Genomic DNA, 14,025 nt, shown 5'->3' on the forward strand with positions numbered 1-14,025 from the left:
TTATGATCGTTACTGTAACTCAATAAACCATAGTTATCCAACTCTATTTTTACTAGACATATAGGAAAACTAACAAAAACTAGAAGAGGCAACCACCTACCCATTTGTTTTGCTGATACATCATTTTAGTGCTGTTATAGTTATTGTTCATATACCGTCTGTGTCTCTATCTCTTACTTTTTCAGTATGTCTGCAGTTGACGTTTGTTCATATATATATATATATATAGTGAGAGAAGTATCTGCTTTGAGATCAGAAAAGAAAACATTCTAAACATTAAACATGTTCCTACAAAGAAAACAACAGCAAATTCCTACAATAAGACGGGCACTGTCTAAAACTGGTACCTGCTAGGCCTTGCCTTAGTCATCCGGCTCTCACCGTATGGCTCTGAGTTATCCATCCTCTGGTTGTTTCTGAATGCTGCACAACCGATCACATAGACGATCACAAGGATGATGAGCACGACGATGTTGATCACTGAGACCTTCCTCCAACTATGTCGAATGCTTGCTATTACGCCAGCCTTGCATGAGTCACATTGGTAGCATAAAGTTCGCTGGTCGTTGCTCCATTTCACGCAATCTGTATCGGTGAGCAGCATTGCGTTGCTGGGGTTCCAAAATGTCTCGTTTGCATATGCATAGCCACATGATGTCGGTGGCTTGCAGCAACCGGACTGCATTCGAGCATAAATTCTACAATTAACTCAAGTTCATCAAGAATATAAGCCCATCAAGATCATGTTATCAATGATGTAGCTAAATCGTGTGTGTGTATTCATTTGTTTTTTATACTTTAGATTGATGAAACCGGTTAAGATTTATATTCATTGTGTTTTAACAAAACTTTAACTACCGGCTGCCAGCTGTCTAGTATGGCGACCCTACTCTATTCTCATTAAGACTTGGTACTGGTAACAGCACATATTACTGACATGTTAAAGAGAGAATCTATTAAAATGGTAACAACATGCCTTTACAAGACTGATACATAGTTTTATAACAAAGATGGAAGTTCTTTGAGTGGAGGGTTATGGAAGAGTAAGCGATAGACCTAAAAGGTGTTTAGCAACAACTTACGAAATGATATATACAAGCTTGTTTTATCTGAGTTTTTGGTCTTTAACAGAGCAATGTTGAAGGAAAGGATTCATGTAGCCAGCCTCAAATAGTTGAGACTGACTGCTTCTTGTTGTTGTTGTAGATTGATGGAACTGGTCAAATCAGATTCATCTAACTATGTTTATCGCCTTCTAAATGACAAAGGAAGATACAAGTCCTGATTTGATGAAGCTTCTATATATTTATTGAGTTCCTAATATACTTGTTCCAGGACAATCAAACAACTCAAGAAGAAGAATTGGAAACACTCGAGATCATAAAGGGTTGCAGCAAAAAATCATCTTACTCAACTATGGCTCAAATGACAAATTTTACAAGCTAAGGCAACCATTTCAGGAGAACAGAAGAGGAATCCAAGTGAACAAAAACTAGAAATTATATCTTAGTCATTGATTCTTGCTTACAAATCTAAATAACAACATAGTGGAGCATCAAAAGAGATTAATTTTGCATAGTTTGATACTTTGATTCACTATAGGGACCATTTGGAATCCCAAATTAATCAACTTTTTTCCTCAAGCTAACAAGCACTCGGCTTTAGAAGCATTTCAATTAATCAGAAAAGGAAGTGAATGCACTAACCTCGATCGGAGAGAGTTGGCGACTATAGAACATATCTGGTGATTCAGGCACACGCATGCCTGTGGCAGGGTCAGTGCCATACTTAGCCATGCCTCGGCAAGCACGGGCATCCCGGAGGCAAGAGCTAATCTTTGACCAATACACAGGGTCTGATACTCTCTCCTTAAGCCAACCCGAATAATCTGAAAGCTGATACTCAAGAAAAGCTCTGTTCATAATGACCTCGCCGTGGCCGCGGTCAGTGACCGCATATGCAAAGACGATAAATCCTATCAATGCAACAACAACGAAGAACATAACGAAAAGGTAGAGCCACATGAGCCAAGTGAGCCCATAGCACGCGCCGGCAAAGCCCATGAGGGAGATTACCATTATGGTGATCCCAATAACTATTAGAGGCCATTGGAGGAACTGCAAACACTCAGTAGAATTGGCTCTACTACTCAGCCAGATCCCTCCTCCGAGAATTGGGATTGAGATCAAGAATGTCACAAAATTTACTGCTCCAATAACACTGTTGCTCCCTCTCATCATCTTGAATTCCTTTCTGTATAACAAGATCAAGAACACATTCAAGAACAATAACAAACAAAAAAGAAATCACTTCAATTCATAGTAAGAGAAACCATCATCCAAATCAGCTACTTTATCTTACTCACTCTGAAACTATAGATCTCAAATAGTTTACAGTTTCATTTACAACTAAACTCATCCAAAGACATCACCTTTAAGCAACAATATCCTTTAAAAATCAAGTTTTGAACTATAAAATTAAAGCAAAACTCACTCTCAAAGCACAAAGCAAGCATTAAGATACCCAAAAAAAGGAAAAATAAAAACAACAAAGCATGTTCTACTTAGATTCAGTAGCAGACAACACAATGCATGAGAAAAATAACATTTCTTTTGCAGGAAGGAAGAAAGCAGCAAAAGGACTGCAACAAAGACAAACTTAGGAGTTAAAAAGATGAAAGATGAGAACTTTTCATCTTTTACACAAGAATGAAGAGCAAATCTACTCACCTTGGTGTTCCTTTTCTCTTTAAGCGTGCATCTATGTGTCCCTTTCTTGTAATCTCTGAATCAAACTCTTGTATTTGAGCTCTGTTTCAGGCGGTGGCTTTGTGAAAAAAATCCTTCTTTTGGGGGAAAAGCAGTAGTGGCCGGTGGAGTGTTGAATAAAGAAAGCTTTTATTTTTATTATTTTTATTATTTTATTATTTTTCGTATAGATCCCTGATTTGTATTTAATTATCATGAATATTTCATTGACTAATGAAAATGTTAGCTTGGCACTGACATTTTAGTGGAATTTTTTTATTTAATACTCCATAAAAATTTTGTATATAATGGTTTAAAATATAATTATAGGAATAATAATAATAATATTAATAAATAATCAGTTATTCTTATTAAATAGACAAACTTTGACACTCTTGTTTGTAGGCTTTCATGTATATAAGATTATTTCTTTTTTAATAAATTTTGGTTTATTCATTTTATAAAAAAATAAATATTAAGAGATTATATAATTTTTTATGATTACTTTTTTATAAAAAAAATTGTTCTTCTATAGTTTATTTTATTTTGAAATATAATCATCCCCATCTGTAAACCTATACTTCAATTTTCATTTTTTTATTGTTTTTGATAAAAATAAATAAACCATAATTTTGATAAATAAAGAAGAAATTGTTTACAGTCAAATAAAATATTATAAAATAAAATAAAGTAAAAATCAAAACTAACACAATAACAAAACGATATAAAACCTTTAAAAATTACTAAATGATGAATGTAAAAGCCTTAAAATATAAAATAAATGATAATAGTGGCATCTTAAAAACAGATAAGTAAATGTAATAGTTGAGCTATTAATTGATTGTAATGTTTTTTTGAAAAGGTGGATAAACAACTTTGAATTAAAATAAAAAGATACAAAATACACCAATCATTAGATGTGGTAAAGTACAACAAAAGAGGAACAACAAAAACGGAGCCCATAGCTCCGATTGTAATGTTTGGTGTCATTTTATGATAAATTGATATATAAAAAAAATATAATAAAGTTAATATTTTATTAAATTTTCTTTTAAACCACTAATCATCTCAATATACAATGATCATATATTTTGATAAAAGAAAAAGAAAAAGAAAACTCATTTATTTAAACTATAAAACCAAGCTTGATGAGATCAAGACCAAGCTCTTCTCATGAAAATCGTAAACACAAACACGTGTCATCCAAGAACCACACGTGTCACTCCAACCTTCTCCTCCATTTGACACTTCAATAACAATGAGCACTATTTCTATTCCTCTCTGAACCTTCACCATTAACATAGAGATCACCACCAAAATTAAGAGAAAAATGGGATCTGAGACTTTCCTGGAAGTTGTACTTGCAATTCTACTTCCTCCTGTGGGAGTCTTCTTACGTTATGGATGTGGAGTAAGTGCATGTCTTCAGATTTTTACTGCAATTCTTTCAATGTTTAGTAGTTTTATCAGTGTTAAATTATTTTTTTCAGGTTGAGTTCTGGATTGATTTACTGCTGACTTTATTGGGATACATACCTGGAATAATCTATGCAATTTATGTTCTTGTTGGATAGCACTGTCATTGATTTGTTGTGAAGATGCACTGCATCATCATGCATGTAATACAGAATGATTAATTTTCAGTTTACCTCTTTGTCTCTTGTTTTTTTTGTAATAAATGTGGTTTCTTTGACACACTTATATGAATGTGAACTCTAGTTATGTTTTAGATATCATGTATCAATGGGTTACATTCACATCAATTTACTCTTGATAAATGTCATTGATTTTTTATGCAGTTCATGTTTTATTTTTATTCCTTTTTACATCAGTCCAGATGGAATTGGTGGAATTATATGAATGCATAACATGTATCTTTGATATATGTTTATATGTAGCATTTGTTCCACAATTATTTCTACTCAAATTTGCTTTAAAACTAAGTGAGAATTCCAAGTTGAGCATGATTCATTATAAACAATCATAAGATACACTGCTTAAGTCTTATCATTTATACATCATATATAATCCAAAGTCTTGATTACATATACAAAGCATTACATGGTAGTTAAAAGTAGTAGTATCATAACAATGTGCTCACTTGCTTCCCTTCTTCAATAACCAACCAATCTTCTTCAGCATGTTGTTACTATTCTTCTTCTTTGGTGATTCATCGCTAAGCTCGTCGTACTCCGACGGCGAGCTCATCGGGTTCCCAACAATCTCCATGAAGCCGCCATCGTTTCCGGTCATCAAAACAGCTGCCGCGGCTTCAGCCGCCTTTCGCCATTGCTCCGATTGCACTCTTATCCTCCTCAACTCAACCTCCATCTCTGCATTCACTGCCTGAGCTATGCTCAGTTCCTGTTTCATCTCCTTGTTCTCCTCCGCAATGCTTTGCAGCTCAGTCTCTTTATCCATGACTTTAGCTTTAAGCTCTGTTACATCTTCCATTAATCCCATTTGTTCACATTCAATCTTCATTCTTTCAACCAATTCATGTAAAGAATGAATCTGCAATGTGTTCTGTATTTGTTGTTCATCAAGTGCTACTTTCAACTGCTCAATTTCATCGTATTTCACCGACATTTTCATCACTTGAGCATTAGATTCCTCCAGCTCTAACTCCTTCATTGACAGTAGCTGTTCAGTTTCACTAGAAATGGCTCTCAAACTCTCCATTTCTTGTTTCAACATTTGAATTTCAGAGTTCTTGGCAACCTCTGATTTGATCACAATGTCTAGTTGCATCTTCAACCTCTGTATTTCATTCAATGCAGAAGCTAATGCGGTCGAATCCATCGAGTGTTGCTTTTGCACAACTTCGAGTTCTGATTGCCATGCCCGGTCCCGGTCTAGAGAGATCTTTCGTAGTTCTTGAAGCCGATCTTCTTCGGCAGCAGAGAACTCGACAAGTTGTTGTTCCTTGTCTTCGAGTTGTACCGACACTGTCATTAGTTGCTTCTTGGTTTCCTCTGCTTCGTGTTGTGCTTTCCTTTTCCATGACTCCGAAGAATTGAGTTGATCCTTTGTTTTCTTCACTTCTTCTTGAAGTTGTGCAAACTGCAACTCTAGTTCACTCACTCTGCTTGATCGCTTGTTCTTTTTATAGTACAAGAACGCAAGTAATTAAAGAGAATATTTGTAAAATAAATTACGTTCTCAAAATTTATGATCAAATCACCACAAAAATAAACATGAGAATATACATATAGGGAAATGGTAACCTAGGGCGTTCCTCAATTATTGTTTTATAGGGATGTTTTTTTACAGTTGTTGGATCATTATTCAATAGTTGTTTGTTTATATAAATAATGTACACATTTTTATTGTTTCATGATTACTGTACGACATTGTAAAACACGTTTTGCATTGTTTATAATGCTCATAATTGTTGGATTATCATTCGATGACTACGTGGGACATCCCTAAATCTTAAATCTAAATTACCGATCCTTATATATATATATATATATATATGACAAAGATAACTAAAGTTGTTTCATGAGGGGTGTCAAGGGACAAGCAGGTTTATACTACATCAGTTACGATGTCATCTAGAGATTTATTAATTTAATCAGACATGGGCGATAAGAGTTATACCATATGCTAAACCTAGAAGGTATTGTATGAACCAAATCGAGTTAATAAATTCTCTATCATGAAATTCTAAAGGGGAGGAAACTGACATCTTTCCATAGTGGACCAACGAGTGAGTGAACAATACCGTTGTAGTATTTATACAATATTTTACTGTATATATATAGTACTACAAGCAATACTGTCAATCCAAATATTTGACTCACTCTGGGTTTGTCTATTTACTATTTTTATAACATTTCACTACAACAAGAAGGGTTAGTTAAACATAACACAATACAGTAGGGGTTAAACATAAAAATATTGTGTGATATCAAATCAAATTTCTAAAAAAAAATGAACAGAAAGTTATTTAAAAATATTATGTAAATTTAGTATTACCTCCGTAACTGGGCTTTTAGAAGAACGGCGATGAACGATAGCTTTAGGACTTCTATCGGTGAAGGTTCTTGAAGGTCGAACTGAGTTATTAGAATCAGATTCAGAACCACTTGTTTTTGTTGCTCGATTTGCCGGACAAGATCTAATTCAACATGAACATGAAAACTTGAACCAATTTATGTCTAACTAGCAAGACATACAACAAAAATAACACTTATAATTATAGTAATAATTATAATTATTCTTCAAAAGCAAATCATTGAACCACATTGTATTGTATATTTGTATTTCAGTTTTATATGCACACAGGAAAAAGATTAATTGAGAAACAGACCTTGTTTTGTTGGATGTCTGCATTCTAATGAAGTGTTTGTCTTTGATTGGAGCTCAATGCTAAACCTGAAACCATAAACAGAAGAAGAACAGGAGTGTAGGACAAATTAAAATGATACCAAGATAAAGTTATGAAAACAATAACTTTTTGTACACTGTTTGGTATGGTTGGTAGAGAAGGAACAGTGAAAAGTCTTTAGTGTATTCTGGTACTCTGTACCCAACTACATCATTGCATTTCAACAACTAGAGATTAAAAAGATTAAAGAAAAAACATACTGATCTTCATGTGATTCAAATTAAAAATAAATCAAAAGGAATTTATAAATACTAAAGAATACAGAAAACAGAACAATATATATGAAACTAAGAAATGGATTGAAGATAAAAAGACATGAAAAAGCAAAACAAAGACAGTATTGTGAGTGAAGAACTAGAAAGGTTCTTAAGAAAAATTTCATGAAAGAAAAGAAACAAAAAGGACATAGAACAAAAACACACACACACACAAAAAAAAGGTGACATTTTCTTCTTTGTTTTCATTCTAATGACTCTACAAACTAATATCCATGGATTAAAAATAAATAAATTTTACACATCTTAAACATAATAAAGAAAGGAAGGAAAGAACTCACTCTTCTTCCACTTTGTTTTTCTCCAGAGCAAATGAGAAGAAAGTGAGACAGAGAGAAAGAGTAAACTTTATACTAGAGACAGAGAAACAGAGAAATGATAAGTATAAACGGTCAGCTTAAAAAGAAGGATTTTTTTTTTTTTATTTTTTTCTTTTTAGTTGAAAGGAAAGTCACATTAACTCTCCAGGATATTTCAAACTCACAAACAATGCCTTTGGAATCCATCCATATAAACATTTATTTTATTTTTAATTTAAAATAAACATTCCCTGTTTATAAAGAATATAATTATGAGATTTAAAAAGAAAAAATGACCAAAAGAAGGCCAACAGGGACTAAAAAGTAAATATACAAAAAGGAATTTGATAATTTTAAGAAAATATTGATTAAGTAGTGAAATGTTTAAAATGCCTACTTATGTTTGGTTTTCAAATAGGAGATTAGTCAAGTCAAAGACGAGTTAATATTTTTGATTTGTTTGTGCCCTCATACTGTGTGACCCAAAATTCGAATTTATCTTCTCAATAAGAATACAAATATCAAAAATACAAATGGGAGACATGGTGCTAACATATTAAGTGATCATTGGTTTTATTTTATTTTGTTAACAGAATCTTTAATGATGGGGTAATATATACACACAAAAAGCAAATTTTATTTATTTATTTATTTTTGGTATAAATGCAAAATCCCCTCCAAATAAAGCATTATGATTAATTTGTTTTGCAATATATTATGATGAGGGACATGAAAATTGATGATATATATATATATATATATTATATATATATATATATATATATAGAATCATGATATAATTACAAAACTATTTGCATGCTTTCAAATGAACAAAATAAATAAATAAATACATAAAATTGTTTGCTTTTAAGTTGCATGTAGTCTAGGATGCTTCTCATTGAAATTTGAGTGTTGAAACAGCATTGCCAGATTTCCACTTGATTTTTTTGTTTTGTCTAAGTTATATTATTTGGTTTATAGCTTCAGAAAAGTATATAAAGTTATCTTAACAGCTAAAAAGGATTCCAGATTTTAAAGTTTTCCATATTTAATTACTCTATTTTTATCAATCACAGTTGGCCATCAAGATTCTTTAGTTTATCCATTTTTTTTTTTTTTTGTTTTTTAGTTTATCTCATTCTTTTAAAGTTCAGGATAAAGTTTAAAAGTGAGCTCCACAAGTTATAAACATTAAGGAAAACAAACATTAAATTAATTTTAAGGTTTGAGCTTTGATCTGCTAAATTTGGTTTAATTACCAAGGATTAAAAAATTATTCAATGAGGAGCATCTGTTGATATATTTATAATTTATTAGCATTAATATATATATATATATATATATATATATAAAGACCGGTAATCTAACAATGTAGGGACATCTCACAACAACAACAATTAGAAATAGTAATGAAACAATATCCATTCGACAGATAATTTAAGGGCTAGTGTTGGAGACGTCCCTAGATCTATTTTCTGAGACGTCCCAAAAAACATAAGTTTTATATAAAAAAATGATTTGGTGAGATAGTGTCCTGTCTTCTTAAACTTGTAATGAGCTCTGTGTTTTTAAAGTCATTTAATTAGTTTTAAAAATAACCTTTTTTTTTTTTTCAATAAGCTATAAATTTCTACTTCAATAAACAAGAACATGATAAAATTCAGGGGGGTAATTGCAAAACCGCTAAATAGTTTATAATAAGGAAGGCAAATGAGAGTGGCAGTGGGTGGGGGCACATCAAGAAGTGGAGGAGAAGTTTGAAGTATTCTTGATTTGTAATGAAAGCAACACTCTGTTTCTTCAAGACTTTGATTAAATACCACAACCCACTACAACTTTGAAATCATGAACAAAGAAAAATGCAAACATTCCCACTTGAATTTGATTCCCAATTTATCATCATGAGAACTAAGAACAAAACCTTAAAACAATATAAAATAATAATAATAATAATAATATGAAAAAAACTCATTATGCTTAGCATGTAATTCAAGTTCCATTTTCAATTTAACACATTGGAAAAAACTGAAGATCATTCAAACTTAAAGCAGAAGCACAACACTCTTTATTGCTGGAATTCAAAAAAGAACAATGTTCAATAGCAAACATTATTAGAAGGCGATGTTTTATTTGTCAATAGCATAATTGGTTCACTTCAGTACTCGTCGAAGAAGACGCGTCTGCATGTCGATGTCAGGAAATAATGCACGTCATGCATGAGCTTTCCACATTTCTCTGCAAAGCTCACTTCCTGTGAGTACAGATGATGTGTAATATAATTAAAGGATGCTTGATGAAATAGATATATTGAACTGAAGAGTTTGAGGACTTTACCGGCTCAGGATCTCGCTCTGGTTCTTCGCCGATTGGAGCCCAAACCCTCACTTTTCTGTCATGACCACCAGAAGCAAAGAAAAGAGTATTAGGATATGTCGCGACAACCTGCACACTGCTGGGGCCGGCAACCATCTTGCGCAGCAGCTTGCTATCCTTCTTCCTCCATACGAAAATGTTCGAACACTCTGATCCAGATACAATGTATTCTTCGCGCTGACCCAAGAAGCAAACGGGCTTGACTGGCAATGTGTTTCTGTGCCCGCCGTAACCCCGTGGCTGAACAAGGTTCAGCAGATGCTCTTCTGAGACGGTCATCGGGTCTGGGCCGATATCCATGCCTTTGTCGAAGAGGTAAATTTGTTCACAGTCATAGGAGACGAGTAACTCACTTTTGTTTGAGTATGCCAACCCTGTTATGTGGTTATCAAGGGAGTCCAATAGATGACGCGGGCAGTAAGTAGTCACAGGTCGATTAATGCAAGTAGAAGCATCCCACTGATACATTCTAATGTCAAAAAGCCGAACGAATTGATCAAATCCTCCGATTGCAAAACAGTTACGGTCCATAGGATCTAACACTACACATTTGAGTTGTACTGGCAGGCCAGAGCCGGAGAATGAGATGCAAGAGAAAAGGTTCATAGGAGATGGAGTCCTCAGATCAAACTGCGAGAGAAGAATTGGCATAACATAGAGTTACATCTAGAAATAAAAATCAAATGGGAGAGGCTACTTGCCCGCTTCACAAAGCCATCTTCACCGCAGCTGTAAAATATGCGAGAGCTACCAGGCTCAATGGCAAGTTGGGGGACACTACCTACGTGCCTTCCGAGCACTGTGGTTGTTACCAAGCTATCATCTGCAATTTCATGAAGCTTCACCTGCAAAGAGAACGTATATTTTTCTGAACTTTTATGTTTAACATAGCCATATTGTAACAATAGAACTGTTGAAGCATTTATTGATGTACGAAGAGCTTGTATGCACGGCCAAAATTGTTATATAATGGCAGTGAAATGTTAATGTGCCCTGGCCTAACTCTAGTTTGATATTTGAGATAAAAGCAAGCTAACCCACATGAATTTAATCATATATAGTGGAAGATGCTAATGACTCTCCATCAAATTGCAGCAAAAACTTCAAGTGTACAAAGTATTACCGAGGATAATAGATCACAATAAGCAAAAACTTTTCTTTTTGCTGAATCGGAAGAACAAATACTTACCAGAACAAAGTATTTTCTTCTAAAAAAAATAGCATCAATTTTTATCCAAAGAGAGGCGGCGGTCATACATTTTTCTTGGGAAATAAAGAGCAAAGGAACAATTTCATAAAACCAAGATTAAAAGATACCAGGCCATCGAAGGAGGACGTAAGTATCATGCGATCATTAGTAAATGGTAGAAATTGGGCATCCATAACACTGTCCTGATGACCATGAGGATATGCAAACTTTTGTTTACCATCCAGCCAATTCCAGATCTTGACATTTGCGTCTCCAGCACCAGATATAAGAAGGCTTCCTGTTGGGTTAAATCGAATAGTATATATCCTACTGTCATGACCTTCTAAAGTCTGGTAGCAATCAAGACGCCTAATCAAGGCCTGCTTAGACAATACATGTCAAGTAGGTGCATCAGTCATCATAGCAAAATAGTGAGTAAATTTCATTTCAACCACAACTATTTAAGCAGTTTTGCAAATTTCGAGATTAGCCTCCATATATACAAACACATATAAGTGATCCTTAGTCCTCACTGCTACAAAATCCAGTTCATAAACTTAACCAAATCAATAGATTGCATGCAGAAAACACAAGAAACGACAATATCCGACTGCTACAAAATCCAGTTCATAAACTTAACCAAATCAATAGATTGCGTGCAGAAAACACAAGAAACGACAATATCCGACAATCATGGCATCAATAGATCAGACCCAATTAGTTTGATATCACTGAAAAAATTATTCATTTCCAAAAAAAGGCCATACAGTTTTAAACCAAAGAAAAAAATTAGTTCAATTCAGAAAAAGGCCATATAAGCTCTTCCTCTTGGCTACATCTTACAATGAATTATTCAGAGAATCCGACAAACCGACATGATCAGACATGATTAAAAGAAATGCTGGATATACAATGAAAGATACCAGTAAAGTCCCGAATGTTAAAAGTTATAACCATGTGCGACAATTCGCCACATGTGACATCGATCAAAATCTACATGCTTGTAATGGAAATCTCCACAAGCCTGGCATAAAAATGGCTAATGCAGAACCTTCTTTTTTTAAATACAATAAAAAGAAAAACCTCTATCGTAGCTAGTTCATTCATCATAGAAGAATCATTCAACAGGATTCACAATAATATTCAAGTCAAGAACCAATTGCATTTTCATATTCATACTAAAACTAGAACAATCAGATTAGGAAAAAGAACACAAAGGATATGATCTATTCATAGAACAGAATAAATTCAGCAGTTCATTTCTACCAAAGAATTTAAGCAATGCTACAGGAACAGGGAAAACAAGCCACAGAATATAGCACCACAAAGTCACATCTTTATTACCATGAAAGCTAACACTCACAAAAATGCTCATCCTAATCTAATCACAAGATACAGTATTAAAACACCTGAATTTCCACTGATCACTGAAAACATCAACAAAATAAAACCTTGATTCTAAATTTCCACTAATTCCACCTTGAAAAAAACAAGCATTTGATCACTGAAAACATCAACAAAATAACACCTCGATTCTAAATTTCCATTAATTCCACCATGAAAAAAAAAACAAGCATTTGATCACTGAAAACATCAACAAAATAACACCTTGATTCTAAATTTCCACTAATTCCACCTTGAAAAAGCATTTGATCACTGAAAACATCAACAAAATAACACCTTGATTCTAAATTTCCACTAATTCCACCATGAAAAAAAAAACAAGCATTTGATCACTGAAAACATCAACAAAATAACACCTCGATTCTAAATTTCCACTAATTCCACCTTGAAAAAAAAACAAGCATTTGATCACTGAAAACATCAACAAAATAACACCTCGATTCTAAATTTCCACTAATTCCACCTTGAAAAAAAAACAAGCATTTGATCACTGAAAACATCAACAAAATAACACCTCGATTCTAAATTTCCACTAATTTCCACCTTGAAAAACAAGCATTTGATCACTTAAAACATCAACAAAATAACACCTCGATTCTAAATTTCCACTAATTCCACCTTGAAAAAAAAACAAGCATTTGATCAATGAAAACATCAACAAAATAACACCTTGATTCTAAATTTTCACTAATTCAACCTTGAAAACCAAATCAAAGCAAGAACAATAACTCAAACATTGTTAAACAAAATTAAGACATCAAAAAATCAAATAAGAGCGAGAGATTAGAACATCAATAGACCTCAGAGGAGGTGAAGCCCCTCTCAAAGAGCAAGGGGGAAGACATGCCGATCTCTCGGCGCCAGATATGAGGCACATGGCCAGTAGAACGCCGGGAACTGTTCCTCATGACTCAGGACTCTTGCTCTCAGATTTGGGAGTAATGAGAGGAATTGGAGAAGAGAGGTTTATATGGAGGAGGGTGACGAGAGCACAGCCAAAGAATGAGCTCCAAGTGTACACTAGAGGCATTCAAGAAGGACATCCGGCGAGCATGTAGAGCTTGAGACCCTCGCGCTGGCATCGCCATGAGAGAAGACGCTTCTCTGAGCTCCAAGCGGTGCTAAAGCTCCAAAGATTTGTTTTTTTCCTCTACTTCTTGTATTTATCCATTCCTTTTTCTTTTTTTGGATAATGATTGAAATTTATTTTGATTATTTTTTAATGATTTTTTTAAAAAGTTTTTATTATGTTATTATTTTATATAAATGGGTGAAGTGAATTATTGTACAAGAAAAATGAAAATCAAAGGATGGTTGAGTATGATGCTTGTTTTTGTGTAACATG

At 33.6% G+C, this 14,025-nt stretch overlaps 4 protein-coding genes across 9 annotated transcripts; 1 reads left to right on the top strand and 3 right to left on the bottom strand.

Moving 5' to 3' along the window:
• Positions 1-224: 224 nt before the first annotated feature.
• LOC120264456 (tetraspanin-3-like) lies at positions 225-2,864 on the bottom strand. Of its 4 annotated transcripts, none has more exons than XM_039272270.1 (3): positions 2,730-2,864; positions 1,707-2,253; positions 225-679 (listed from the first exon to the last, which is right to left on the bottom strand). In XM_039272270.1, the coding sequence occupies exons 2-3, from the start codon at positions 2,238-2,240 to the stop codon at positions 335-337; spliced, it is 879 nt and encodes a 292-aa protein (XP_039128204.1). In that variant the 5' UTR covers positions 2,241-2,253; positions 2,730-2,864; the 3' UTR covers positions 225-334. The 4 variants fall into 4 exon arrangements, with proteins under 4 accessions (XP_039128204.1, XP_039128203.1, XP_039128205.1 ...); XM_039272269.1 differs by lacking the exon at positions 2,730-2,864 and adding an exon at positions 2,564-2,665; XM_039272271.1 differs by lacking the exon at positions 2,730-2,864 and adding an exon at positions 2,494-2,564.
• A 1,190-nt stretch (positions 2,865-4,054) lies between these two features.
• LOC120265817 (low temperature-induced protein lt101.2-like) lies at positions 4,055-4,321 on the top strand. The gene is made up of 2 exons (XM_039273793.1): positions 4,055-4,158; positions 4,238-4,321. Exons 1-2 carry the CDS (start codon positions 4,078-4,080, stop codon positions 4,319-4,321), a joined length of 165 nt encoding a protein of 54 aa, XP_039129727.1. The 5' UTR covers positions 4,055-4,077.
• Positions 4,322-4,720: 399 nt separating this feature from the next.
• Positions 4,721-7,786, bottom strand: LOC120264400 (interactor of constitutive active ROPs 5-like). 2 transcript variants are annotated; one of them, XM_039272214.1, is made up of 5 exons: positions 7,697-7,781; positions 7,216-7,285; positions 7,063-7,127; positions 6,729-6,870; positions 4,721-5,849 (listed from the first exon to the last, which is right to left on the bottom strand). In XM_039272214.1, the coding sequence occupies exons 3-5, from the start codon at positions 7,083-7,085 to the stop codon at positions 4,845-4,847; spliced, it is 1,170 nt and encodes a 389-aa protein (XP_039128148.1). In that variant the 5' UTR covers positions 7,086-7,127; positions 7,216-7,285; positions 7,697-7,781; the 3' UTR covers positions 4,721-4,844. The 2 variants fall into 2 exon arrangements, with proteins under 2 accessions (XP_039128148.1, XP_039128147.1); XM_039272213.1 differs by lacking the exon at positions 7,216-7,285 and having other exon boundaries at positions 7,697-7,786.
• A 1,970-nt stretch (positions 7,787-9,756) lies between these two features.
• LOC120265587 (WD and tetratricopeptide repeats protein 1-like) lies at positions 9,757-13,805 on the bottom strand. Of its 2 annotated transcripts, none has more exons than XM_039273530.1 (5): positions 13,481-13,805; positions 11,405-11,656; positions 10,789-10,932; positions 10,049-10,717; positions 9,757-9,949 (listed from the first exon to the last, which is right to left on the bottom strand). In XM_039273530.1, exons 1-5 carry the CDS (start codon positions 13,586-13,588, stop codon positions 9,908-9,910), a joined length of 1,215 nt encoding a protein of 404 aa, XP_039129464.1. In that variant the 5' UTR covers positions 13,589-13,805; the 3' UTR covers positions 9,757-9,907. The 2 variants fall into 2 exon arrangements, with proteins under 2 accessions (XP_039129464.1, XP_039129463.1); XM_039273529.1 differs by having other exon boundaries at positions 9,757-9,965.
• Between the last annotated feature and the right edge of the window lie 220 nt (positions 13,806-14,025).

The sequence above is a fragment of the Dioscorea cayenensis genome, chromosome 7 (assembly GCF_009730915.1).
Source record: "Dioscorea cayenensis subsp. rotundata cultivar TDr96_F1 chromosome 7, TDr96_F1_v2_PseudoChromosome.rev07_lg8_w22 25.fasta, whole genome shotgun sequence".
Classification (NCBI taxonomy): Eukaryota; Viridiplantae; Streptophyta; class Magnoliopsida; order Dioscoreales; family Dioscoreaceae; genus Dioscorea; species Dioscorea cayenensis.